The 27,918-nt window shown below is 35.6% G+C and overlaps 1 protein-coding gene across 8 annotated transcripts in view; it reads left to right on the top strand.

Moving 5' to 3' along the window:
* The window catches only part of arhgap23a (Rho GTPase activating protein 23a), a 142,060-nt gene that overhangs the window by 13,155 nt on the left and 100,987 nt on the right, over positions 1-27,918 (top strand). For 4 of the 8 annotated variants that reach the window (XM_073944898.1, XM_073944905.1, XM_009299680.5 and 1 more), the window contains exon 1: positions 12,242-12,458. The exons of the other annotated variants lie outside the window; for them this stretch is intronic. In XM_073944898.1, coding sequence (XP_073800999.1) covers positions 12,405-12,458 — 54 coding nt within the window. In that variant the 5' untranslated portion in view covers positions 12,242-12,404. Of the gene's footprint in view, positions 1-12,241; positions 12,459-27,918 lie in introns of those variants that run through there. 8 annotated transcript variants of the gene reach the window in all.

The following is a 27,918-nucleotide window of genomic DNA, read 5'->3' as shown; positions in this document are numbered from 1 at the left end:
AGGACAGTCTCTACGCTGATGTCCGACCCTCAAACAGTTTAGACACCGCCTCTCTCGCATGCAATGTGAACGGGTGGAATGTGCTGGATCTCCACAAACACGACAAGAGGAAAAGCGAGCCCTATGTGTCTGAAAGGACCCTGGAGAATTATGTGCGGGCTGGCTGGTTCGTTCCAACACTCTCTCCAGCATGTTGAGGACACGTTCCAATGCTTCAGAATTAGACTGGGACACTTTAGCTTCAGAATGACTACTGGGGGTGCACGCTGTAGCATTAGCAGCAGTTAATTCACTTTCTTTTACTTCCTCTAAAACAGGAACTGCCTTAGCTGTAGATACATGGAGGGTGTGGGGCTTGACTGTATTGGGGATTCTACGACATTGGTTTTCTCTCTGATGTTCATCAATAGCTTCCTGGATTTCCTCAATAGACCATTTGCTCATAGGTTTGCATTTGAACACACTAGATAGCTCAGGGTCAGGACAGTTTCGTATGAACATCATGGCCACTTCTGCATTCATGTTTTCCATGTTACTGCCACTGCGCTCTAAATGACTGTTAGCCCTCTCTGCTGCGGAATTTAATCTCACCCAGTAATCTACAGGGCTCTCCTTAAATTTAGGCTGAGTGGCGTAGAAATCTGCCAGTGGCAAAAGGGACACAGGGTGGTCGCTAAAGTAGTGTCTTAGCATATCATAGATTTTCTCAACACTAACTGAACCAGTGCTTTTAAGCCCTACTTTAATGATATTTTTGGCTCTTCCAAGGAGATGACTTTGGATAGTGCTTGCTTTCTCTGCTTCAGGGCAGCTACTCTTCTGCAGATACAACTCCATTACATCTATCCACTCATTGACAGTGTACTTGTCACTCTCATCACCCTTAAACATTGGTGGTTCTTTAATGTCTGATCTCACTATAAAACTAACCTTAGAAGTTTCGAGTGAGGGTTGCCCTAACTGTGTTGTAGTTGTGGGTGTTGTGTTAGCGACATTTTGGCTAGCTAACAAGCGACCGGCTATGGATTCACCAATCTGACTACCCAGCTCTCCTATCAGATCTATTAATTGCTGAGTGACATTGTTGTTACTGTCAGAAGGGGTTGAACATGCTGGCTGCGCTAAATCAGGACACGGGCTCACCTCTGGTAACGAAACTGAACTGGGAAATAACAATTTTGGTGTGGCTCCTGTGTTCCCTTCAACTCTGTACAAACCTCTACCCCTCCCACCTAATGGTGTGAATAAATCCGATGTATTTTGTCCCTTTTCAGCCATTATTAATGATACCACAAACTGAATTATGAGTTACTATTACAACTTAAACTTGAGAATATGTAAACCCAAAATAACCAAATGTACAAAATCTCAAATCAGAATATAGCATTAAGTGAAAAATCAAGTCACCAAATAAATGTTAATGTCCAATGTATGCTGATGTCCAAAATGTGTATGTGTAAAATGTGTGTAATTGTGTATAGTTCGTTGTAGACGAATAACGACGTATGTGTGTGCGAATGTCCAATGGGAATCACTTGAATATCTGCTGCGTAGATCCTTGTCACACGGTACAGCACCAGGACGTCTCAGCACACTGCTTGACCCCGGCGATCGGCTGCGGCTGACCAATGGATCCGGGTCATGGCACCAGTTAGATGTAGCAGACTTCAAATGGACTTCCCTCTCAAACACGGTCACACACACAGATGAGGTGGAGAACACTGATTTATTCCCTTAACAAAACAGTGAGGCACAGTCAGTATAATTTAACACTGGAAACCCTCTCAATCCTCTGCTTCACCATCTGCGTGCACCACGCGACTGAGCAGGCACACAGAGAAATATGTATTTTACTATTTTAAACATTTAAATGCCAATAAAAACAAAATCACATAAATTGCATAATATAAATAAAATATGTAACATTAAATAACTGTTAATTGTAAATTGCATTAATTTTCTTTTGATCACTGATAAAATAAAACCCTTTTTGTTTGCATTAATTAAATTATTAGTTGAAAATCTGCCATGACACAATTAAATGACACCATTACTGTAATTTAAACTGATTTACATATTTGAATCCTTAAAATAACAAGCCAATAACCAAAACAACATACCTTAACAAAACAGTGAGGCACAGTCAGTATAATTTAACACTGGAAACCCTCTCAATCCTACATGAAAAATACACGTGCAAATGAAAACTCTAAAATCACAATAAACACACCATTTAAAGTAAAATATACTCATCACAACAATACACATTACAACAGAAACCCTAAACAGCATTTTAGTGTCAAAATAAAATGATTGTGACTGCAAAGGGATAATAATTGTAGGATTAGAGGAGAGAGAAAATTACCTCTGCTTCACCATCTGCGTGCACCACGCGACTGAGCGCGGGCACACAGAGGGAAGCTTTAACATTCACCCGGTGTTACACTATTTACAGCCCCACCTACAACAAACATAGGAACTCTTGAAGTGAATAAAACATAACATTAGATGCAAGTTTTGCTGAAGTTAACTATTACTTGCATATAAAAATAAATAAGTAAATAAATAAATCTCTTAAATGAATCGGCCACATATGCAACAAAAACAAGCAAGCAAAACAAAAATGCACAACCACTCAAAAAGTTTCCTAGATTTGGCAAGTTCATATCTACAGTATGGAAATATACACTAACCGGCCACTTTATTAGGTATACCTTACTAGTACCTGGTTGGACCCCTTTTTGCCTTCAAAATGCCTTAATCCCTCGTGGCATAGATTTAACAAGGTACTGGATATATTCCTCAGAGAGTTTGGTCCATATTGACATGGTAACATCATGCAGTTGCTTCAGATCCATGACGCGAATCTCCCGTTCCACCACATCCCTAAGGTGCTTTTTTGGATTGAAGTCTGGTGACTATAGAGGCCATTTGAGTACAGTGAACTCATTTTCATGTTCAAGAAACTAGTCTGAGATGATTTGTGCTTTATGACATGACATGTTATCCTGTTTGAAGTAGCCATCAGAAGATGGGTACACTGTGGTCATAAAGGGATGGACATGGTCAGCAACAATACTCAGGTAGGCTGTGGCATTAACACAATGCTCAATTGGCACTAATGAGCCTAAAGTGTGCCAAGAAAATATCCCCCACACCATTACACAACCACCAGCCTGAACAGTTGATACAATGCAGGATAGATCCATGCTTTCATGTTGTTGATGCCAAATTCTGACCCTACCATTTGAATGTTGCAGCAGAAATCGAGACTCATCAGACCCGGAAACGTTATCCTATCTTCTATTGTCCAATTTTGGTGAGCCTGTGCCAATTGTAGTCTCCGTTTCCTGTTCTTATCTGACAGGAGTGGCACCCATTGTGGTGTTCTCCGGTTTGAATTTCAGCAGATCATCTTGACCATGTCTAGATGCCTAAATGCATTGAGTTGCTGCCATATGATTGGCTGATTAGAAATTTAATGAGCAATTGGACAGGTGTACCTAATAAAGTGACCAGCGAGTATACAGTGACATTCTGTAAAAAGTGTCATTTTCTTTTCTGTGTTGAATTACAACATGTCATTTTAAAAGGAGACATCATGGTATGTCTTCATATTTCTGTGTATTTATGTATGTTTTTGAACATGTTGAGGTCAGACAGAAGGTTGATCCCTTTGGTGGTTGACCTTTAGCCTAGAGGAAGTGATGTAAAGAGAAAGGAAATAGTGGTATGCATGCTATGCCACATGTGAATTATGAGGAAACAGGACGTTAGCGCTTTACAAGCACCAAGAGATGGTCTCAGTGACCAAAAACAGCTACAATATCCTCATCACAGCTCATAAATAGAGAAAATGATGGTAGTTCATGTAACACAATACAGTACCATTCCAAGCATTTCCTCTCACTCCAGTTATTTTTACCTATTAGTACTCTCTACTTTCCTCCAGGGATAATATCACAGATGTTTCAGCTTCACGTTCATATACACATGCTTTCTAAGGGCCTCAAATACATTCAATATTTATGGCAATTTGTCAACACTTGCATTTCATGTTTTAAATTTAATCAGAGTTGAGGAATCGTTCATGGTTTGAAAGGATGTTTTTCTTTCTTACTCTTTAGTTCTGGTAATCTGTAAAACACACAAAATGTATCAGTCTTGCACAAGTGTCCACAGCCGCTTTTCACAACTGAAGAGATCAAACAGCATGGATTTACGACAGGTTGCAGGAGCCACAGAGACATGGGGTCATGAACCTTGTGACCCCTCCCTCTTTCTGCACCGAACGCTTACAGTCATGTTCACACATCTGTGGCCCCCTTTTAAACCTAAATAAGATGTTTTCATCAGTCCAATCACAAGTCTTCAGTGGCACTAAATACAGGCACAAACAGTGTCTAGTACAATGCCAAGTTTTACAGTAAGCTTGGCCACTTGTGACCACTTCCAGATGTTGTTGAAAATGCATTATATGGGATAGCTTTCATAGTGTAAATGTTCATTTGGGCAAAGGCTTTTACTTTTACAGTAGACCAACTATTCTCTGTCTACTAACATTAAGAATTGAGTTTCTATATTGCCACGGATGGTTCCTTAAAACATCTGCTTCAAACTCGATTGAATGGACGTTATCAGTGGTTATCTGTTGATATGGGCAAGTAGGGGCCTTCTGCGCCTACTGGTAGGCTTAAAAGGCTGTTATCATCCATCCACATGGTTATTCAGCTATACTGAGAAGACTCAGGATCCAGATCTGTTTTTACATTACTGTGACGGGGTAGTGGTTGACTTTTAATAAAATACAATTAATGAGAAATTTAACAAATAATATACATAATTCTCGTTAACTTCTGGCTGCAGCTGTATGTGATCTTTAGCTGATTAAGCATGTGGATGAATGATAACATCCTTCTGAACCTACTAGTAGGCGCAGAAGACCTTCTACTAGCCCATATCTATCAGCTAACACTGATAATGTCCATTCAATCGAGTGATAAGATTCAAGTCGGCTGCTTGAATATCCTTTGACATCAATGCAAACTTTTCAATCCATAAAAGAGCTCTTTGTAGTGAAAAAAGTTTCTTAAAGATGTTTTAATTGTGAGAAATAAAAGACTCTTTAAAGAACTAATTGTTCTTTGGGAAATGAGCCTGGATTCAAACTTGGGACGACCAATGTTGTGCTACATGGATGCGCACTGCCTACAATACAAATGACATTGACTGGAAGCTCTTTTTTTAACAGTTAAGCACACCAAATCAAGGTATTCGTACTCCACTAGTATTCTGTACCAAAACAAAGACATAAGCCCTGGTCAGAGCACACGATTTTCATTGTTGTTACGAAAGTCACTATCAGATTATGCTATTTTTATTTATTTATTTATTTGTAATAAAATCTTGACTTGTCGTGGGTAACAAATGTGCCAGACTACACGTTTCTTCACGATCAGTCATCCCGTGACTTCTACGATGACCTAAATAAAATTAAAGTGAAACATTTACAGTTTTAGAAAAAATTATATTAACCTTTTCATTTTAATGACAAAATCATCCATTGCCGGTGAGTTTCAATTTAATTATTTTAATCAAGTAATTTAAATAAGAAAGACAGGCTTTTACAATGTATTAGCAGCACTGAACGCTTCCAGGTTACCTCAGAAGAACAAACTAGGCTGTAAGGCTGAGAGAACTCAGAAACTTGTGACAATGGAGATGTCTGCATATGCCAGTCTGTCAAATAAAACTGCTTAAAACACTTTAATATTTTAGAGAAAATAGTTCAAGTTTGCATAACCAATGATTGATTTTATCCACCCATAAGTAAACATGCAGCCAATTTTATGTCCGGACCCATGTATTAACAGCAGCACCTGCGGAAATAACTGATAAATGAATTGTTGTCTTAACTATTAACTATTGTCCACTGTCACCCAATTGATATAACCAATCGTGAAGATGAGGGGAAAAAATTCAACATGCTAGACTTTCTGCAATGGTGTCGTGAGAGACATGGTATCGGTTGTCGTGAACCATGCCACATTACAGAGGAAGAAAGGATTGATTCTTGTGTCACAAAGCCCATTTGTCGTTTACGACTCCCCACGACACCCTATGTCAAGGAAATTATGCCGAAATCTTGACAAATTTGTGTAATCTGTCCAGGGCTTAGATGTACAAAGTCTGTGCACCCATATTATTATAAATGGAAAAAAAGCAATGTGCAGTATGTGGTATAGTCCTGCCTTAAATGAATGAGCCAATTAGTATTTGGTAAAGTCACAGCGTTACTACAGCTGCTGTTTGAAACTCCAATGACAGCTTTCAGATACGTGCTTCAGACTGCATATGCGATGGTATATTAGATGGTCAAGCATCCAATCAGCCATGATCATTTGGTCCAATATGTATTGATACATTAAGCATGCAGTTATTGTTGCATGGTATTCAGTATGGTAATGACCTGGGCAAAGCTCCATGCCCCCGTCCATACGTCAACCTCACATAGAGTTAACAAAACAGATCCAGAAATCATTCATGAACAATTACTGTTAATTATGGGGTAAATTCCAGTGACATGAAATTTAGTGATTACCATGGACTCTGGCTAAATACATTGAACAGATATCAGTAAGGAGCTTGGAGGAGTTGGGAATGGCAAAGGGAGTTAGAAATGATGTGCAGTTAACAATTAGAACTGGAGATACATGTCAGAATACAGTCTTAACTGACGTGTCCTGCCTGAATACGATGTTCAATAAATATGCATTCTGAGTCTAATATAAAACATTTCTATTATTGGTGCTTTTGAATATGAAATTAAATTGTAAGCTTGGAGGACAGCTTGGAATAATTTGTTGCTTCCCTATTCAGATTAATAGGAGCTGTGCTTGCAAGAATGAAGTAGGTGGCCAAGAGGTGTTTTCAAGTTGGCGGCTGAGTGCTTGTCTTGAAAGACATTTGACCAGAACAACCAAATATAAAATTAAAATAAAAAAATCCTTTTCACTTGCTTGTTTTGTCATTTGTGCACTTGATACAGGGCTTTAAGCACTTAAAGAACTGAAATCTACTTTAAACTTAGGACATACCATGACATACCAAGCTGATGGTTGGCTATCAGTGAGCATCTGTCTGGCCTTTTGCAGTGTGTTCCAAATGTCAGGTCTAGTTGGATATGATGTAAAACTAATAAGAGTGACCACTGATATAATAAGTGAATCAGTAACTGATTACGAGACTCTGTTTAGACGGTCAGATGTTCTTCCATTGAAGTTCAAGATGCTCTTTGGATCTTACATCATGCTGGCAAACGTGATCATAACTTGTAAAGCTCAAGTGCTGGTGTCATTAAACTGAAACATTTTCACAACAGGACTTTATTTGAACGTCACTAAATATACACTTAGGAAAGACCTACACAGCTTGAATGGATAGTATATAATATCAGCTCATTATATTACAGCTCAAAACATACTGTAGTACTAAGTGTAGTTTTACTAGCTACATTAGCTTCTGGGCTTTGTTGCAAGTGCTGCTGATGAGAAAAGCATATGGTAATGACTCTGGAGCTCTGAGCAGCTATGGTATATTGTAAAATAGTGGCTTCAAGATAAAAGAAGGGCATAGTTTCCCCTCTTACAGCCTTATGAGCTCTTAATCTGCAGTAGGGTGGCAGAAAAAATAGATGTATATAAGAGAAGTGGCCTACATGTGGCTGTGTTTTGGAGCAGAGCTGAAGTCTCCGCGTTGCTCTTTCTCCTCTTATCTTGTGGCTTGCAGGAGTTATTGGGATAATTTGATCTGGTTTGGTGGTAGGAAAGGATAATGAGTGCTGGAGGGCATTCTGAGTTAAACACGCTGTCTCACACAAGCACAGACACATACACACCGCACATTATTAAAGTTAGGAATGAATTCATCAGCCTAACACAGCTACATTGCCTTGTATATGCTGGTTTGAAAAGTCTGGGATTGGGACGTTTGTTTTGGTAACATCATATTTTACATTGTACTTACCTTGGAAAGTACTACATAAAAATGAGATATGATGCATAATCTCATGCAACTAAACCTAAATCCTCATACTAAACTTAAACATTATGGTAGATGGTAATTATTGCTCCATAAATAAAAATGTAACCAATTTGCAAATGTTTTCAAAGGTCTAATGCATGTACAATAATAGCAATGAGTGCAAAAATAACAATGCAATTTAAAAAATCTGATTAATATTAAATTAATATTAACGTTTAAAACATCTTTTTGCTGTAAGCAAATTGTCATCTTTGAAAATACTTGTGTTGCTGTTTTGTGTAGAAAACAAAATACGCCTTTTCAGGATTCTCTGAATAATAGAATTTAAAAAGTGTATGTAAAAAAGTGAATCTTTTGTAGGGCTTTTAAATAATTAATCACTACTAAATGAATACTAAATAATAACAGCACTTGTACCGCCTCTTCACCCTTGTGTATTACTCCGCCCACATACAGCGACAAGCAGAGGACTCTCTACAGTTTGACTAGTATTGCAGCTGTTGGACAACATAATGTACTTTTTGAGGCTTTTTTAGTAAAGAATGTAGTTGTTTATATTGCGACATTGCAGTTTATTCATAAGGTTAGTGCCTATTTTAAAATATATATAATTTCGGAATTATGATTTTTGGATCATATCATCAACCTATCTGAGCTGACTAAAGAAAGTGACGACAGAGATGGCGACAGAGACTGCATAATAAGTCCTTAGGTAGGAAAAACAGCATTTTCTAAGTGTTAGTTTCAAATTACAGCTGAACAAATCATTATAAATCAGGTAAGTGACATTCTAAGTTTATCTCTCTCTTTTATATTTTGTAGTGCTGTATTAATACTACAGAAACTGCTAGAGTTTGCCTTGCTCTGGCTTTTTCTGGGTTAATTATTGTGATAACCCAATCGCAACAGAGAAATACTGGGAAACCTCTGTAGACTGATGGCATTTCATGTTGTTCAGCCTTATATAATATGAGCAAAATCACCTGTTTTGTCGTCATTTTAGACAGTTAGCTAGAGAATCACACACAATTACACACATTTATTTTGTTATGTAAATACATTTTTTAAATGTGATTAGTGGTGATTAATCACTGAAAAGCTTTTGGAACAATATATATTTAACTTTTGACTTTATCCTTGCAAAATAAATGTAATTTATTATTAAAAACAATAAACATTCAAAAAATAAAAAAGACATATGATGGCTCTAGGCCTCTTTGACAAGTCCTCTAAATCCATACAATCGCAACCTTTTAGTCAAAGTAAATGATAACAGATTTTCATGATTATAAGTCAGTACTTCACATTTTGTGGCTTCATTAGTACAATTACTGCCCTCTAAACTCACATGTACATCAAATCAGCAAAAGCATCCCAGCTTTAGTTGATTTATGTCTTGAAGAAACACACAAAAAAGAGCTTGGAGTGTTGCAAAAGCCTCTCTCTTTTTCTTTCTGTCTCTCTAATGACAGCCACATGGGCCAAGGCACTGACTCAGTGTTAGGGCCCAATGCCACGTTTCCCTGGGTTTTCTGCAACTGTGTGGTTCTCTCTGCCCTGCAGATAACAAACTTCAAGGTGTGGGCTGATGGTCTGCAGCCTTCCAAGACTCTACTTTAATCCGTATAGTTTGATTTAATTAACAAGAAAGCGAGCAAATATTTTCAAAAATGTTGTTTTGCCTTTGTCCTGCTGCGACCTAATGTACTCCACCGCTGAGTTTCTTAACTTGATCTAAGTGAGCAAAGAAGTGAGGTCACTGTTTGCCATGCCTCTAGGCCCTTTGTTAATGTGCCGCCGGTCAGCCAATAACAATGAGCCAGCTTGAGTCGACTTCCTACTGTATATTTACTTGACAGTCATTTCACACCCAAGTCTTCCCGCAAATCAAACTTAACAAACCAAGGAAAGTCAACTCAAGGAGTACTTCAAGAAAGGCCGAAAACACAAACATGTAAGCTTTTTGTGAGCTATTTTTATTCATAGATAAAGCCTCTTTCTGTGGCAAAACGACTGGTCTAAAGATGTGTCCCTTCAATCAATACTACATTTGCTCATCTGTTGGCCTGCGGCCAATTGATTGATTTGTCATGACCACAGCCTGACCCGCAGATCTCCAGAATGAAGCTGGCCTGATGTTTAATCGTCACGTTCTGCAGGTCGCATTGGCTAGAGTCTGTCACCAATCTGTCAACTCTGACCTCCCCAGCTCCCATTTCACTCCCGACACGACTCATAATCATGGTATGTTGAGTCAGTGTTTCTGTAAAAATTATTTTTTTCCATCATTTCCCTTTAGTAAACAGTAATCAATCATAATTATAAAATAAAATCATAATGTAACTGCACATCAGTCACAGCATATGTGATCAAATTTATCTCATATTATCATTTTATTTCTGAATAAGAATTAGCAATGAAAACGTGTGTGTTCTGTAAATGAGCAGTATCCAAAAATTACTTGATAACTACTCGTTTATTACCTGCTTATTATTAAGATATTGGCTGTTTATGATTTTGTGTGTGTGTGTGTGTGTGTGTGTGTGTGTATATATACATATATATATATATATATATATATATATATATATATATATATATATATATATACACACACACACACACACACACACACACACTTTAGTACAATCTTATTCTACATCCCTAATCTTATCTAATACCTAAACCCATCTGCTACCTTACTAACTATTGATAAGCAGTAAATTAGTAATGAGCTAAAATCATAGTTTTGTTAATATCTATAATGAATTGATCATAATCTCATAAAAACAATCGATGTATATTAAATTGCGTTTATAACAAGATTTTTTTAATGCAGAAATAATTAACAGTTATTATTGAATGTCATAAACTGTAATTATTGACAAAATTGCTCTTTGATTTAAAATGCTGCCAGAACTTTGTCAAAAACACCTGCTCTCCAAAGAGTGGTCATAAATGACACACTGGCTTAGGTTGTGGGGGAATATAGGTAGGAGCTATTATTGACAACAGGCTGAAATTTGGTCAAAGCACACATACAATTATTAATAAGGTTTATCAAAGACGTTCTTAAGACATTTTACAATTCATTTATTGAAAGAATTTTGTCCTTTTCTTTTATTTGCTGGTTTTCTTCACTGTCTATAAAAAAACAAGAATCCTATTCAAGGCATTGTTAATTTGTGTTCCCCTGCAAAGTCTTGCATCCTATTACGAACAGCGGGTGTTGAGGATGGCACATAAAATTCAAGGAGACAGCACACAAAACAAATATTTTGAGTGGATGCCCCTTGGGGCAGGACAATAAGATGTCCCACAAATCATAATAAATTCACTTTTGTGCCTGAAGCAATTCGGTTACGTAATAAATGTAGTTAATCGATGGATTATTATTTATTACTATTATTATTTATTATTGTTATTAATTTTTTTTTCTTCACAGTTTTTTTTGTGTACTTGATAAGTGTTGGTGTCTAATGTGTTAAGTGTGTCATTCTATGTGAAGCATATAACGTTTTTAAACTAAAATAAACTGAAAAAAAGAAGAAATAAAATTTGATACATTTAGTCCTAATTTGCTTTGTATTTACACTGTCATTTTATGAGGAAAGCAAAAAATAATAACAAAAAGGCTTTTATGATGAAGAATTTGGCATTTTGAAACCCAAAGTGGGAATACCATGATGTAGTGAGTGAAATGTGTTGTGTTGTTAAATCTGTAGCACAAGAAATAGCCGTTTATAATTTAATCCCATCATCTGATAGCATACTTGTACATGATACCACTGCATTGTCCTAAAGGTAGCTCCTCTGGTAACATATTTGATCTTACGGTAAGAGTTTATATCTTTGTCTACCCACTCATACTTTACTCACCTTCCCCTTTCTGTTATGTCTTTTCGTTCCCGTTTATCTTTTTATCTGGGTACAAAGGGGGCTTTGTTTTCGTGGCCTTGAACGCACCGCGCTCTGGCGCCCGTCACGCGTCCTGCTACGTCACAGTTTCCGAACGCAAACGCAAAGCGGCGTGCCATGGTGTAACAGCCGCGTTTAGGCGGCAGAGGGTGCTCCGAGTCACCCGTTAGTTACATTAATCCAGCAGCATAGTGCTGTGTAGCGGGACAGGCCGGTGGAGGAACTGAACGGATTTGCATCGGGGCGAGGGAAGAGGGAGGGCACTGCGGGAAGCCCAAACAACGGGAAAAAGAGGCGAGTGGACGGAAGAAAACTAGGATATGTTGACGCCGCGGTGCTAGATAAATCGCTCGTAGCAGATTTCTTTTATTTACTTTTTAATCGCGACCCCTTCCCCGAAACCCCCTCTCGCTATCCCTCTGTAAAACAAGTTAAGCTGTCCAATGAATGGAGTTGCATTTTGCCTTGTTGGAATACCTCCGTATCCAGAAAGCGAAGTAAGTGCAAGACTTTTCCTCAGTCAAACGCGCTGATCATCAGTAAACGCTGGTGTAAAGTCGAGCTGACCGTCATTGAGTGTGTTAAACAGTGCTGTATTATTAGTCAGAAAGCATGATTTCCTAAGAGGATTAAGTAGCGTGGCTACAGTGTGTACAAACAGATGACACCGCTATGCCTAACAGAAACTCTTTCTCATCTTCAGGGCGGGTTAATAATCGAGTTTTAACCTCCACTAGTTTGTAAATGGGTGGTTTTTAATATCAGATATACGACTGGAATGTTCGTAGTGTAACATTAATCGCACATTGTTGTTGTTGTCAACGCCGCCGCGAGCTCAGGATTCAGCAGCACAGCCTGTCAATCAATCACTGCACACGCCATTCTCTTATTCATTACTGTATAGTTTAATGGCAGAATCATGTGTACAGCACTGTCTGATCATGGGTTTTCTGTGCGTGTGTGGCATGTATTATATTACATTTGTATATATTGTATCAAAATGTTGGTTTGTGGCTAAGTTAATGAGAGCATGATAAAAAAAATGTGAATAAAGGTGTAATAAAGCTATTATTGCAGAATTTTGCAACTCTGTTGCTTTGAAATCTCTTCAGCAAGAATGGAAGCATGAATGTAGCCTATATTAAAAGTGTTATTCAGCTTTTATTGTTTATTAATATCATTGTTTGTCATTATCATTATTACTATCATTTAGTTTTAGTACATTCAAGTAAAAAGTTTTGTTTGTTTGTTTATTATTTTATTGTTTTTGTTTGGGGGCAGATAATCATGAGTATCATACGTTTTTTTTTTTACCTTGTTTTTTAAAAGACCCACACGAAAATGTATTTCAATTTAACAATAGTTATAACAATAGTTTATGTACCAGACATCTTGTTAGGCTTTTGTGTACTGTATTGCACTCTAATATCATAAACAAAAGTTGTAAACACATTAATGGCCAAGTCAAATCATGTTTAAAAGATGAAATTCTAAGTTCTTGAGAAGAGCAGCTGAGGTGACTTAAAATATAGTGAAAACACTGATGTTTAATGATGATGCTGTAAAATAATATATAGAGATTGATGAGTGGAAGGCAGTTCTGTAGTAAATACCGTAAAGGCCATTACTCAACATTAGACAATTTACTACAGAACACTTTGTTGTCACATTATATCAGAGAGGAAAATGTGGTGTCATGCATCAAAACAATAAGGGTGTAATTCAGTATCAAAATTAGCTTTTGTTCGTCCTGTTTAGTCGAATGAACTGGTCGGACATTGCTATTATTCGTTTATTTTACTATGATATTACTGAAGAGACACTAAAGGTCGTTAAGTGTAAAAACTACTGCTACTTTTGCTATGGTTTTTATAGCAAAAAGGCACATTTAAAACAAAAATGATTAGATTTTTATGGTAAGGTTGTGTAGCCTATGTTAAAAATGTAATTCAGTTTTAATAGTTTATTATTATTTTTGTTGTTATCATTATTACTATCTTTTAGTTGTCAATACATTCAAGTAAACACAGAGGGGGCAGATAATCATACATTTTTAACATGTTTTATAGAAGACCCACACTAAAATGTATCTTGTAAAAATTCATCTTGTAAGGCTTCTTTAGCGCAAAAATCATTTGATGACATATTTAAAAGTATAGTGTAGAGGAAAAATACAAATTTGTACTTTTAAATCTTTATACTTTAACACAATCCTCAGACAACCAAAATAAATCCAGATTTGTATATTTTTTTAGCATTTAAAACCTGACAGACTTCTTTTTACAAAGCGTTTCTTTAGAGTAAAAATCATTTGATGACAGATTATTAAATGACTGTGTTTGAAGATGGCAGTATAGATGCAGGATATTAAATTGTACTTTTGAATTTTATACATTAACACGATCCCTCAAACCACAAAGTTTAACCAGTTTATAAGCCATCTCTCTTACAACGGAATGTTTTTACACAAAAAGTTTTGTGATTTTATTTCAACAGTATGTTACTGAAAATTAATACATTTTTCATTAAATTCCAATAAAATACACTTATCTATACACTGTGAAAAAGTTGACTCAACTTAAAATTGTAAAGCAACTTGCTGCAGAAGTTAACTTTCAACCCATGTACACTGTAAAAACTGTTTGATCAATTAGTCAAGACAACATATGTTTTTAAGTCATTGTAACTTAATAAACTAAGAAAACCACGTTCTAACTTAATTTTATAAGTTACACAAGCTGTTTTAAGTCAGTTTACCATAATATAAGTTCAATGGACTCATAAGGTTAATTTTATTCAGCTTAAAAATTTAAGGCAACCAGGACTTTTTTACAGTGTACTGCACTAGATTCGGTTTAAGTTGAGTCAAGTCAAAAAAGCTCTGCAGCAAGTTGCCTTACAATTTTTAGTTTAGTCAAATTTTTTTTTTTTGCAGTGTAGATATGATATTGAAGAACTGATAGTGGTGAGTAACTCTGATTTTCACATACTATTACAGATTATATTTTATGTTTTTTATTGTTATAGATTCAAAAAACTAAAAATTCAAAATGAAATTATATTTTTATATTATTTGATTGCATACTTCTCATAGTAATATTTACAACAGATACTTTTACTCTACTTGCACTACATTTTTGGGCAAGTATAATAGTACTTTAACCATTATTTGTATTATTTGTCAGAACTCTTTCCACCACTGTTGACACTTTTATGTCCTTCTGAACATTTCTTTCCTTAAGCCGGTTATAGTCTCCTCCATCTGTGTGTCAGCTTTCATTTACGAGGAAAAGAGGAAGCGTTTATTTGTAAACTGCTGTATATTTGAGTGTGTATATGTGTGTGCTGTCCATGTGTGTATGGGTGTGTGCAGCTCGTACATAACAGCATCACCCGGAGCTATACAGCTTTACTGTACCTCTCAGATCTTTTCTTTGTCATAATTCTTGCTTTACAGTCAGAGGTTTTCCTCTGCTCTTTTATTGGACCCTTTTGATGTGAATTTGGGGAAGACACACATGTGCATCAGCCACAGCCATCAGGACTGAATGGTTTTAGTGAATTATTAGCATGAAATTGTATTTTGTTATTTTGCTTGTGGTGGATATGCCACATAGTTAAGCTGAAGAAGCGTGTCTGTTCAGCTAGCCGTGCCTTATCTACAGATTTGCAGGCTAAAAGGGTTGTAGAGTGCAGTGGCATTAGTAAAGCCATCTCGATTTTCATCGAAAAGTATCTGGACACTTCAAAATGTCTAAACGCTGGTGTGCTATATAATAGAATATCAAACTAATTGGCACTATCTTCACTTCGTTTTGTTGCCGAAGTGATTTTAATAGAGGTATAAAGTGAGTTTCACACAGTCTTACTTAACAGAATGATTTATTTTTTATTCAACTTTTGTGGAGTGTAAGTGTACCCTGTAATATCATGAATACAAGTTCTGAACACACGAATGGCCAAGTGAAATCAAGTTTAAAAGATGAAATTCTGAGTGAAAAATCTTGAGTTATGGTGTTTGAAGAGCAGCTAAGTTGAATATAGTGTAAACTCTTGATGTTATAGATGCTGTAATGTAATATATAGAGATTGATAAGTGGAAGACAGTTCTGTAGTAATACTGTAAAGGTTATTACTCAACTTAGGTAGTTCACTACAAAACACTTTGTTGTCGCATTATATCAGAGAGGACAATATGGTTTTGTGCATCAAAACTAGTTTCAGCATCGATATTGCAATGTGCGCATTCACAATATTCACATCGCACTATATGCAACGTTTAGTCTGAATTATAGTTGACGAGGAGATACAGAATTGTATTTAATTACTGTGTTTATACAGAATTTATACAATTAATGCCATAAAGGTTTGTTCTTACTTAGAATATTTGTCTCGTTTCTTGTCCAAATATCTTCATTTCAAAGCAAAAACAAGGTTATTTACTTGCCCCACTGACAGATCAGTTTGTTTGTTTTAAGAAAAAAATTGAAAAGGACAGTAAAGTTGAAGACAAAACAATATTTTTATCTGAGCAAAGAATTTTTTTGACAAAGCGATGAAACAAAAGCATTTTTTGCAGTATTCGATTTTTATACCTGAATTCTGTTAGACCCCATAGAAAACCTGATATTTAAGTTGTCTTATGACAATATCCCACATCGGAATATTTATCACAAAAAAATAAAATATTGCATTGTCTGATTTTTCCAATATTGTGCAGCCCTAATCAAAACAATAAAAGTATAATTCAGTATCAAATGTAGTTTTTTTGTTTTTGTTCTTAGTTGAATGACCTGGCTGGACATTTCTATAACACATTTATTTTACTATGATTTATTGAAGGCACACTACATTTAATTAAATGTAAAACAATTTGTATAGCAAAAAAATCTAAATTAATTGACATTCAATTGATATAGAAATAAAAGACTGTTCAATCCTTGAAACCATTTGGTTTTAGACAATGCTTTAGCTAAACATTTTAATTTTAAAGCTAAAAAGATATTGCCTGATCACACTTCTATATATTTTAATTGTTAGAAGTACATGAATATATGTTGTTTCATATTTCCTTTAATTAATGTAAATAATTAATAACAAGATTAAACAAAACAGATATTTAGAAAAGTCAGAAATTAATGTGAAATTTCACTGACATTTAAAACAAAATGAAGTTATTTGGTTTTATTGTTTTTTATGTAAACTTTACATAAAGTCCCGGCTGGGCCAGTTGGCATTTCTTTGTGAAGTTTGCATGTTCTCCCTGTGTTTGTGTAAGTTTTCTCCGGGTGCCACGGTTTCTGCTGTAGTTCAATAATGTGTGGCATAAGTTAATTGAATGAACTAAATTGTCAGTAGTGTATAGTGTGTGTGAATGTGTATGGGTGTTTCCCAGTACTGGGTTAGGGCTGGAAGGGCATCTGCTGCGTAAAACATGTGCTGGAATAGTTGGTGGTTTATTCGGCTCTGGTGACCTCTGGAATAGAAACAAGCCAAAGGAAAATGAATGAATATTAAATATTGTTTTATGTGTCTGACTTGAATAAAGGATACCCAGTATGAAAGTACAAGCATTCCACACTGTAAAAAAAGGCAGGGTTCCACAGAACCTATTCATCTCTTCTCAACACAAATCGATCAAGTTAACTAAATGGCTTTTACATTTTTAAGTTGATTTATCTTAAAACAAGATGTCCATAAAAATGACTTAAGAACTGTTTTTTTGTGAGCTCATTCAAAAATGAAGTAGTTTAAACAAGCAGCAAAAACATTTTTGAGTGCTAAAGGTCATGCATGATTCACTAAAGTCTGACAACCAAAATAAATCCAAAATTATTAGCATTTGAAACTTGACAGGCTTCTTTTTGCAAGATGTTTTGTTTAAGAAATTGACTTGTGATATTTTTATTTAAATTAAATTACAATATTTGAAAACGGACTGAAAAGAGAAAATGAAAAGAGCCAAAAAGAGAATGAATGAATTATTAATATTTGAATAATATTGCATTAATATATTATTTGTTACTTAATTGTCATTGTCATTTTGGGAGGGGGGGGGGGTTCTGTGCAAGTTTAACAGATTTGGAATAACTGATAATTTTTCATTGTCTTGTTGAACTTGTACACTCTAAGAAATGCCAGGTTATTTCAACTCAAATTGGCTGAAATATGGACTAACCCAAACATTGGATCAAATTTTGTCCTATTCATTGAATTAAAAAAATAACCCAGGAGTCGGGTTAGTTCTCATTACATCCAAAGTTGGGTTGTAATAACCCGTTATGTGATCATCATAATATTATTGGCAATAGCAGCATTATAATCTCTAGAGTGTGACAGAAACTGTGTGTGTGTGTGTTAATATGACATGAATCTAACCCTCAACCCACACACATAGAGACAGCGAGAGGGAAGAAATGTACGGAGGACAAGAAAAGATCATGGAGGGAGATTAGTCAGAAAGATGCGATTTTCTCATAATGGATTCCAGGAGACCCAAATACACTTGATAAATATAGTGTGTGGCGTTGTTTTGCTCAGAGGGTGTGGTGTGTGTGTGTGTGTGAGGGAGCGAGTGAATGTGCAGCTCTCGCTCTCCCAGTCATGCCTAATTGAACCCTGATTCAATTATAACAAAGCGGTTAGGCAGAGAGGAGGGAAAGGAAAGATGGAGAGAACATGAGAACACACTTCACTTCATTTAGGGAGATCAGCAGACTCACGAACATCAGATCAGAGCAGTCAGTCATACACACTCCAGTACACACATTCAGAAGAGCTGTTTTGTCGGTCTTTATTACTTAACGGGATTTAATCATGCAGAGAAGCTGTGAAGAAGCTTGTGATTCTCCCGTGTCTTTACAAACATAATTAAATGAAACGACGTAAGCAGTTTGGAGCTTTACAATTTTATTAGTAGCTTATGCATCCTGACAGTAGATCACTGCAAGTGTATGTGTTAGAAAGAGGCTTGTGTGTGAGAGAGGAGAGGATGAACAAGGTTGATCTTGTTTTAGTCTTTAAACACAGAAGTCTGGGTTAATCCTAGTATGACTTTAACATTTTTTAAGTCTCTTGATGATCACCAATGCTGCATTTATTTAAAACATACAGTAAATATTACTTAAATATTCCCAGCAGGCACACAACATCATAAGACATTAATGTTAGGTTAGATTTAGGTCATGATGTCAGCTGACCAAAAGTCCAACGTCTGATAGATGTCATGATGGCAACATCCACAAAACGTCAAGGTGTAACATGATTAGACGTTGATATTTGATTGATTTTAGGTTGATTTTAGGTTGGACATTTACAAACAAAATCCAACATCCCTAAAACATTGGTGTATGAATGTTCAAATTAGTTGAAAAGTTAGGGCAAAAAAAAACCTTACATATACTTGGGAACCGTTTTTTTGTGGTTTTAAAACCATCACTTTTTCAAACCGGTTATTGTGCCATGCCTAATGTGAAGTGCCATCTGAAATGAGCATAATTCAAAATGAGCACATTTATGCTTGGTTATTTCACTTTAAAGCAGGGGTGCCCAAACTTTTACTTATAATGGGCCAAAGACCTAACTTGATTGAGGGATGTGGGCTGAATATGTACCAAATCGAATATATCACATTCTGCCTGATTTCAGGAGAAAACGCAAGTATTTTACGTTTTGTCAGTTTAGTGGGTAATTCGTATGAGTTCAGTCATTTGAAATTGTGCGTTTTTAAAAAGGAGGCGTGGCACCAAATCCCAGCCCTAAACCCAACTGTCATTGGAGAATGAGCAAACTGTACCAAATGTTATGAATTAGATCGTACAAATTTATACGAATTAGCCACTTAATGAAAAAGTTTCGAGTTGCCATAAGATTGTTGTCACATTGTATAACATTCAATTAGCCATTTCTTTATTTATACACTAATATTTAAAAATAACTTGAAAATGTTGCTTTAATTTATATTAGCTAATGCAGTGTTGTTTATAATTTATAAAACTTATATTGAACTTTTATAATGAACTGATTATTACAGTAAAAACATAAACAATCTCATTTATACCCCAATGGAGTTTATTGCTGAAAACTCTAGTTGACCTGCGCCTGCCTTTGCCTCGATTTGTTCACCGATGTCTTGTTCATTGCTTTTTGCCATGTGACATTGTTTACTTTTTAAAAGTCTGATTTCAGTTGACTTTTGTAGCTCAGCAATAAAACAAAGAAAGCAAGAGTTACGTTAAAATCAAAATAAGGATCTCTGTCTTTCACCACAACCACATCTCCATCATTGTCCCTCTCTTTTCAGATGGGATGGTGGGACAAATCAAAGGTTACCATGAGCTATCTTTGGCCTGCAGGCCCTACTTTGGGCATCTCTGCTTTAAAGGGAGTGAAAATAACTTATTCTTTGCCATAGAAGTTAAATTACTGAGCTCACACACACGAGCCTGCAGAGAATTCTCATTTTAGAAGAAAATTTCAAAGGTCTCTTAGAGGCTTTACACCTGAACTCTTCATATGGGTGTGTGTGTATCAACATATGTAAATTTGTCCCTTCTTTAAATTTACAAATAAACGGTTGCACTTCGAAATTAGGCAAAAGAATTAGGAGTTACTAACGAAGTTTAAATAAGAAATAATTCACATTCTGCAAGTGAATTTATCGCTAATCTTATAAGTAAATTACAACAATCATGTGACCTTTTGTACAGACAGTCAGATGTTTTTCTTTTTACTGACCTCATTATGGATGGATACAAAGAGACACGGAAAGAGGAAGGATTGTATGCATGGATGGAAAGGTAGCCTAATAGATCTCCTTTTAGACGACGGAGATGAGGTATGTTCATTAAGAGCGATGCAGCATTTCGATTGGCCAGACTGATACAGCAGGGAGCGTTTTACATCCTCCCTCATCTCATGCCAGTTTAATGCTTCTGAGTCCAGGAAATTATGCGGTGAATCAGGAATTGACGAATCATGATCCATGACGCTTCAAATTTAGAAAAGCTTCCTTTCTGAGAAGCTCAATAGTCAGGGCGGGACGAGATGACACACACACACATATACACACGCCCTCTGGTAGCAATTTACAGTAACAGAAGAGGGAGAATAAGAGCAATGATGAAATATAATCAAGCATTTTTACTCATCAGAAGCACAAATGTGGCTTCCTGTGACAAATACAGCTCTGAAATACACTTCTGCTTCAATAACTCCGCTCCACCCTTCAGATATTGCTGACTCATGGGATTGAAATGCAGAGGCGCAGTGCGAGACATGTGTGAGCACAGTATGCGGCTATTCACTATAGTATTGTTGGGACTGTATTTGAAGAATGACGGCTGTAGGCTTTGGATGTTGAATGCTGATTTTCAGATGGGCGTTGGCCTGCGCCGCTGCTCTCAGAGGACCACAGCACTCCCATAATGGCTGCTTATTGATTTCTCTCTCTCTTTCCTTCTCCCTCTGTGTCGGTCTGTATAACCTAAAGTGAACCTGACGAACCATTAGTCGAGCTCATGTTAGCCATTTGACTGTCTCGGTCGCCTGCAGTCACTCCAGTGAACTGTGTTTGATAGGAATAACCATGACAGTGACCCAGTGACCCTGTCCACCCATACTAGCAGCTCTTGAGATTGATGAGCGCATTATTTATTCATTTATTCACTTGAGTTTTATTTGAGTAAGTCTGCTCTCAAAGAATTTAGTTTGTTGTTTGTTCAAGCTACTTATTTAAAATGGGCTGAAACAACACAAGTTTTTTGAGACAACTTAATTATTTTATGTTCACTTGACTTGAATTTGTAAAAACTAATAAGTTAACTTAATTCCTTCATATTGTCCCAAAACAAATCAATTGTTTTTTTTTACAGTGTAATAAAAGTAAAGTACATTGTTTCGCTTTAATTTATACAAATAAGTCCATTGCGCCGAATAAGCCAACATAATTGTATCCATATATTGATGTTTTGTTTTCACAAAAGTGATTTGAAACAATTGTAATATACAATATGCTTCATATGTTTTCGCACATACTTTAACTTAAAATGCAAACACCAAAATGGGATATTTCAGCTTTGTTTTTTGCTATTTTAGATTATTCCTACTAATTATTTTACTGTGAAAATATTTACATTCTCATACATTATTATGAGATGGCATATTAGTGCATGTGTCTTTAAAAAAACAAATAAATATATGGCCCAGTGTACATCTGGCGTCTGTTCTTTGTATCTCACTTGAAAAATTTAAGATGATTTGACAGATCCTGGATCTTTTAATCCTGATAACTGATCTCTGGATAATTTGTTTCTTCAATTATGAAATATGACACGCAATAACTTTCCACATTTGTTGTGAGCTGCAGGCTTTACACTTTCATGTGTCGAGTATTCATCATGTATTTCAATGCAATGTATTTAGTTCTACATTTAGAGAAGAGTTTCTTTATCATAGTAGTAGCCTACTCAAGTTTTTTAATTGGCATAAGGACTAGTTTTAATCAGATTAATCAGATTTAATTTGATTAAATTATTTTTGCATCAAAAAAGCTATTTGATATTGGTAAAGGTGTCTGCAACTTTTGCGAAGCATCAAATCACCGGCATATTAGTGGTCACAACACGTGCATGACTGCATAAATTATTATCCTTTTAAAAAAAAGTTGAATAGTGTACATGTATGCGTTGGTATTTAAACAGTTCATATCAATTTTTTTTCTTTAAACCACCAGGTGGCAGTCTTTGTACTTTTAATTCAGAGTGCAGATTGCGTAAGTTTTATTAATATATATATATATAAACTTTATATATAGTTAAAAATATAAATTTACTATTTTCCCAAGTGTATATAACTACTGTAAGAAAATATCAGCATTTGGTACACACTTTCATTATCATTTTTGCTTAAACTGACCCAATTTAATCCTGTTTATATGAAATGATCCTGCTCCCTAGCAGGTTTGAGCTAACAATACTGTTGCTGTGACAACAAGTCTCAGATGAGTTTTGAAGAACGAAACGATCCTGGATTGTGTCAAATCATCAATAACCAAATCCAGCTAGTTGAGTAATCCATGTATGAGGAACAGACCCCTGATATAATGGTGACACTAAATAAAACACAAAAAGTTTAAATTGGATGTATAAGTCACAAGAGATGTGTTTGATTGCATGTTAAAAGAGATGTCTCTGTATCCCTGCTGTGATATAAAAGTTAAATGTCATTATATCAAGCTGCTTGAAGTACCAAATTGTACTGACACTATACCAGGGGTTACAGTATATAGATGGTGAACAGGGTCAAACACATCATCATAGTAGCACATGAATAAATAAAATATAACAATACGACATAATAATAATAAAAACAATAAAAATGAACAATAAAACATAACATTCACTAACAGTAAAAGAAATTGTTTATCGTTAGATTAAAAAGAAATTGTAATCCCGTTAAATCATAGATGTATTGGACTTTTGAGAATTTCACCATAAATTAAATATTAAATAAACTAAATTAAACAATATTACTATTATGACATGCAGAAGACAGACACCCGCTAAAATGTTGTTCAGCTTAACATTAAAAAATCTTGTTAGCCATATTGTCATGGTCACCAATGATCCAGCCTGTGCAGCTTGCTGAAGAACTACAAATCTGCCAATAATGAACTACAAATGCCATTAAGCACTTCTCTTAGACACCTGGTCCAGATCCCACTTGATTGCAAGCACACACAACTGAAGCAGCTCAGCACAAACACACGCACATCATTGCTGAGTCTTGTTTCTTTTTCAGAGGATCACTTAAGCGTTTTCCTTACATTGCCTAGTCATGTTTTGACCCTTGCCTTGTCTTACCGTTTTTATTGATTCTTTGCTGCCTGTTTTGACCTTGATCTTGGATGATCTTTATGCTCCTGTTTGCTACCTGTTTGACAATTGCCTGCCTGACTACTGTTGTTCATAAACTGCATGTAGATCCTCACCTCTGTTGTCCCAGACCATTTCTTTTATATATTTGAGATGGTACAGGTCAGAAAAAGTATGCAATATCCCTTTTATATAAATAACATATCAATTGCGCAAAAAGAACTATCATTATTTTATTAGTATATTGCCATTTTATTTTCACAAAAGTGATTTGAAACATTAAAGTAGCGTTTAATATGCTTTGCATGTTTTACACATAATTTATTATTAATTGATTTAATTTTATAAAATGATCTTTAAACTGAGCGTTCTGTTATTGTTGTTATTTTTATTTGTATTAGAATAGTTTTAATATAAGTTAATGGTTCATTCCTTTGTAGCAACCCCTGAAAAATCAGGGACTAAGCTGAAAGAAAATAAATAAATGAATGAATGAATGAATGGTTCCAATATAATATAAATAAAAACAAATATAATACATATGGAATAAATTCAACTGTTAAACTATCTATTTAGTTATTCCCTTAATATTTCTTTCAGTCCAAATAATCTGTTGTTGATTTCTTGTAACATTGGCAGAAACACCAAAACTTTCCATTTCTGCCATGCAGTACAGAGTGGGCAGAGGGCATTTTTTTTGCCTGAGCGTGATGATGAAAATGCCTCTCTGCCCACTGCATTGCATTCCTGTGTGCCCTGCAGAAAGAGCGAGTGAGTGAGTGGGAAATGGGAGCAGAATTAAAGGAATAGTTGGTCAGGGCACAATGCTGTTGTGCTGTGAGGAGACCCGCACAATGACTCTCTCTTTCAGCAGAACACAGCAGCTAGTGCTGATCAGCGCCTTGATGGTACACAGCTGGTGTGTGTAGAGGAGAGAGAGAGGAAGGAAGAGAAGAGAAGACAGATCAAACTGTATAGCTATAACTCATCACGCATGAGGTCATTGTTCAGAGTTTATTCATTCACCAGAAAGATTTGCTCTGTAGGTTACATCAGCACAGCAGATGGCAAGCAGCCTGACTATTATGAGTGAATTATTTATTTAAGAGATTACTTCAAAAACACATTTGTTAGAAATAATGCCAATCTTTATTTAAACCTGCATGATTACAGATTTAAGAGACTACAATTAAGTGTTTAAGCATCATATTTCCTGAATGTTGTATATATTTTTGACATTTCAGTAGTGTAAATACAGGATTCTGAGTTTAGTCATTTGAGTGTCTGTACATCATTTTTATGAGTTCATAAATTGGCCAATTTGCACAAATGATTATTTGAACATTAATTAGAGTAATCTACTGATTATTAGAACAAACGATCAACTGATTGTTGATTTGACAGATTGTTTATAGACTGTAAAAAAATCTGTTAATTAACAGTTTCTGTATTTTATGATTTACAAGTGTTTTCTATTTATTTACTGTTGTGAATTGCAGTATGGGAGGTTGATCTCTGCTCCGTCCACTTTTGACATTAAAAATTCACAACCCAGGCTTATATTGAAAAACGTACTGCTATATACATTCCTGGAGAGCGCCAAATACGTCCCAGGAGCTACATTTTTTGCATTTTTTGTTTTCACTAATCCACTAGAGGCTGCTGTGCACGCTTGTTGAGATCTCAAATTTCTCTTGCAAGTGCCTTTCATGCCTGCTGTTTTCACATGAATCCACCAGAGGCCGCTGTTGATCGACTGACCCACCCTCCTCCTTTCCTAAACCCAACCAATAGCATTTTCAAAAGCACTGATTGACCCACCCAACCACTTTCTTAAACCCAACTGACTAATTTAAAAGGAAATCCAGAAAAAGAAAAGTCCTCATATGATTTTTATGTTCTCATGTTGTTATTTATTTGTTTATTTTATTTTTTGGCTTCTGTTTTTGCCTTACCTGCTTTCTGGAACCATCCTTTGCCAGACTCAAACCCATTGTCATGGTGGTCAACTTCTGTCTGCATCTCAGTTTTGCTGACATACATGGCGAGCTACTGGACAAACTGGTAACAGTAAGAAACCTGTTCACATGGAGATAAGCGGTCAGCTGGTAAGCGCGAAAAGGAACGACGTCATACCGCCCTGTACCGTTTGTTTTTAGGACAAAATGTAGCCATACGTACTTCTGGCTACATAATTCACAATCTCCAGAAATGTATATGACTACGTTTTCAGAATGAGCCTATGTTGCAAATTCAGCTCCACAGTTTAACAAATAAATTTTTATTGACTATTGAGTAGTTTGAAATAATATAATGTATACAAATTAATAATATAGAGAAATAAGTCTGTAAAATAACAGAAAATGTACTGGCAGCTTATTTAAAAGTTTTTTTTTTATCATAATATCCAACATAAATCTGGACAAAATATCACCTTAAAGTATTAAAATGTCAACAAAAGACACTTATTCGAACTTTTTATAAGAAAGGTACGAACTTTCTTACCCATTTATCTAATAATTTAAACAAATAAGGTTTTAGCCCAGCACTTATTACAATCATATTTTGATAATTTCAATAGCTAACTGAATTTTTATTAACAACAACATTTTTACTGACTGCGTTTTCTGTCAGAAGCTGATGTCTTGTTTTGGAACGATGTTTAACAATTATATGCAGTCAGTAAATGTGTGCTATTTACAAAGATGCTTTAATTTGTTTTCTTTATTTACGAATTAGATTAGTTGCAACACAGTCTCATTGTGAAAACGTACCCCATATACATTTCTGAAGAGTGCGGATTATGTAGCCGGAGCAATGTATGGCTGCATTTTGTCTTTAAAACAAATGCTATGGGGCGGTATGAGGGTTTCTGTTTCTTTTCACACTTACCATCTGACCACTTACCTCTGTGTGGATGGCTTTTCTGCTGTTACCAATTTGCCCAGTAGCCCACCATGTACGTCGGCGGACTTGAGAAGAGAGGAGTTGATTGCGATGAGAGCGTTTGAGTCCGGTGAACAACAGTAGCAGGTAAAAAAAAATAAAAGGCAAAAAATAAAATAAAGAAGTAAATAACAGCGTGAGAATGTGGTAAGATCTGAAGGGCTTTTCTTTTTCTGGTTTGCTTTTGAAAATATTTTCAGTTGGGTTTAGGGAAGTCAGTCAGTTGACAGCAGCCTGTGGTGGATTTACATGAGAACAGCAGAAACGAATGGCACTCGCAAAAGAAATTTGAGATCTGAAAAGCATACACAGTGGCCTCTGGTGGATTTGCAAAAACAAAAACTGCAAAAAAGCGTATCTCCTGGGACGTACTTCGCAATCTCCAGAAATGTATATAGTAGTACGTATCAATTAGGGCTGCACGATATTAGAAAATGCTATATTTTATTTTGCTGTGATTTATATTGTGATATGAGTACAATTTCGGAGAATGACTTGAAAAGTAGAGGAGGGAATAATTAAGATAAAAGTGAAACAAGTAGTCAGATATTCAGGTACAGTAATACAATATATTATCATGACATTCTGCCCCCTGATAATGATAGATATCAATGTCATTTATATATGAGAAGAAAACCATTCGCAATATAAAATGATATTTGTAAATGAAGATGAAGAAATGCATCAAAAAGTTATAAGATGTATTTATTTTAATAACACCACATATATATTTTTTAGAATAGACAGCTTCTTAGAATTTGATGTATGTTTGATCTGCCATAACGAGAAGCACCACCTCATGCATATCGCTATTTTGTCCTGCCCCTTTTATTGAAAAATCAAATGTAATGTAAATGTGAACACTGTACATTCTTTATTGCTGATCAACAATAATCATTTCAACTTCACATTGCAGATGCTGCGATGTGACTATTGTGAATGCACACATTGCGATATCGATGTTGAAACTATAGATTGTGCAGCCCTAGCATTAATAATGAGCCTGGGTTGCAACGATTCATTCAGTTAACAAAACTTCTTTAGTTCCACTTTCAGATTCAAAACACTGAGCAGTTCATTGAAGGCAGCATAAATACTCTCTAATTGTGACTTTTATTCTTTTGTCTAGAACAAGGCC

The sequence above is a fragment of the Danio rerio genome, chromosome 3 (assembly GCF_049306965.1).
Source record: "Danio rerio strain Tuebingen ecotype United States chromosome 3, GRCz12tu, whole genome shotgun sequence".
NCBI classification, from domain to species: Eukaryota; Metazoa; Chordata; class Actinopteri; order Cypriniformes; family Danionidae; genus Danio; species Danio rerio.
This window is presented reverse-complemented; position numbering and strand designations above follow the sequence as displayed.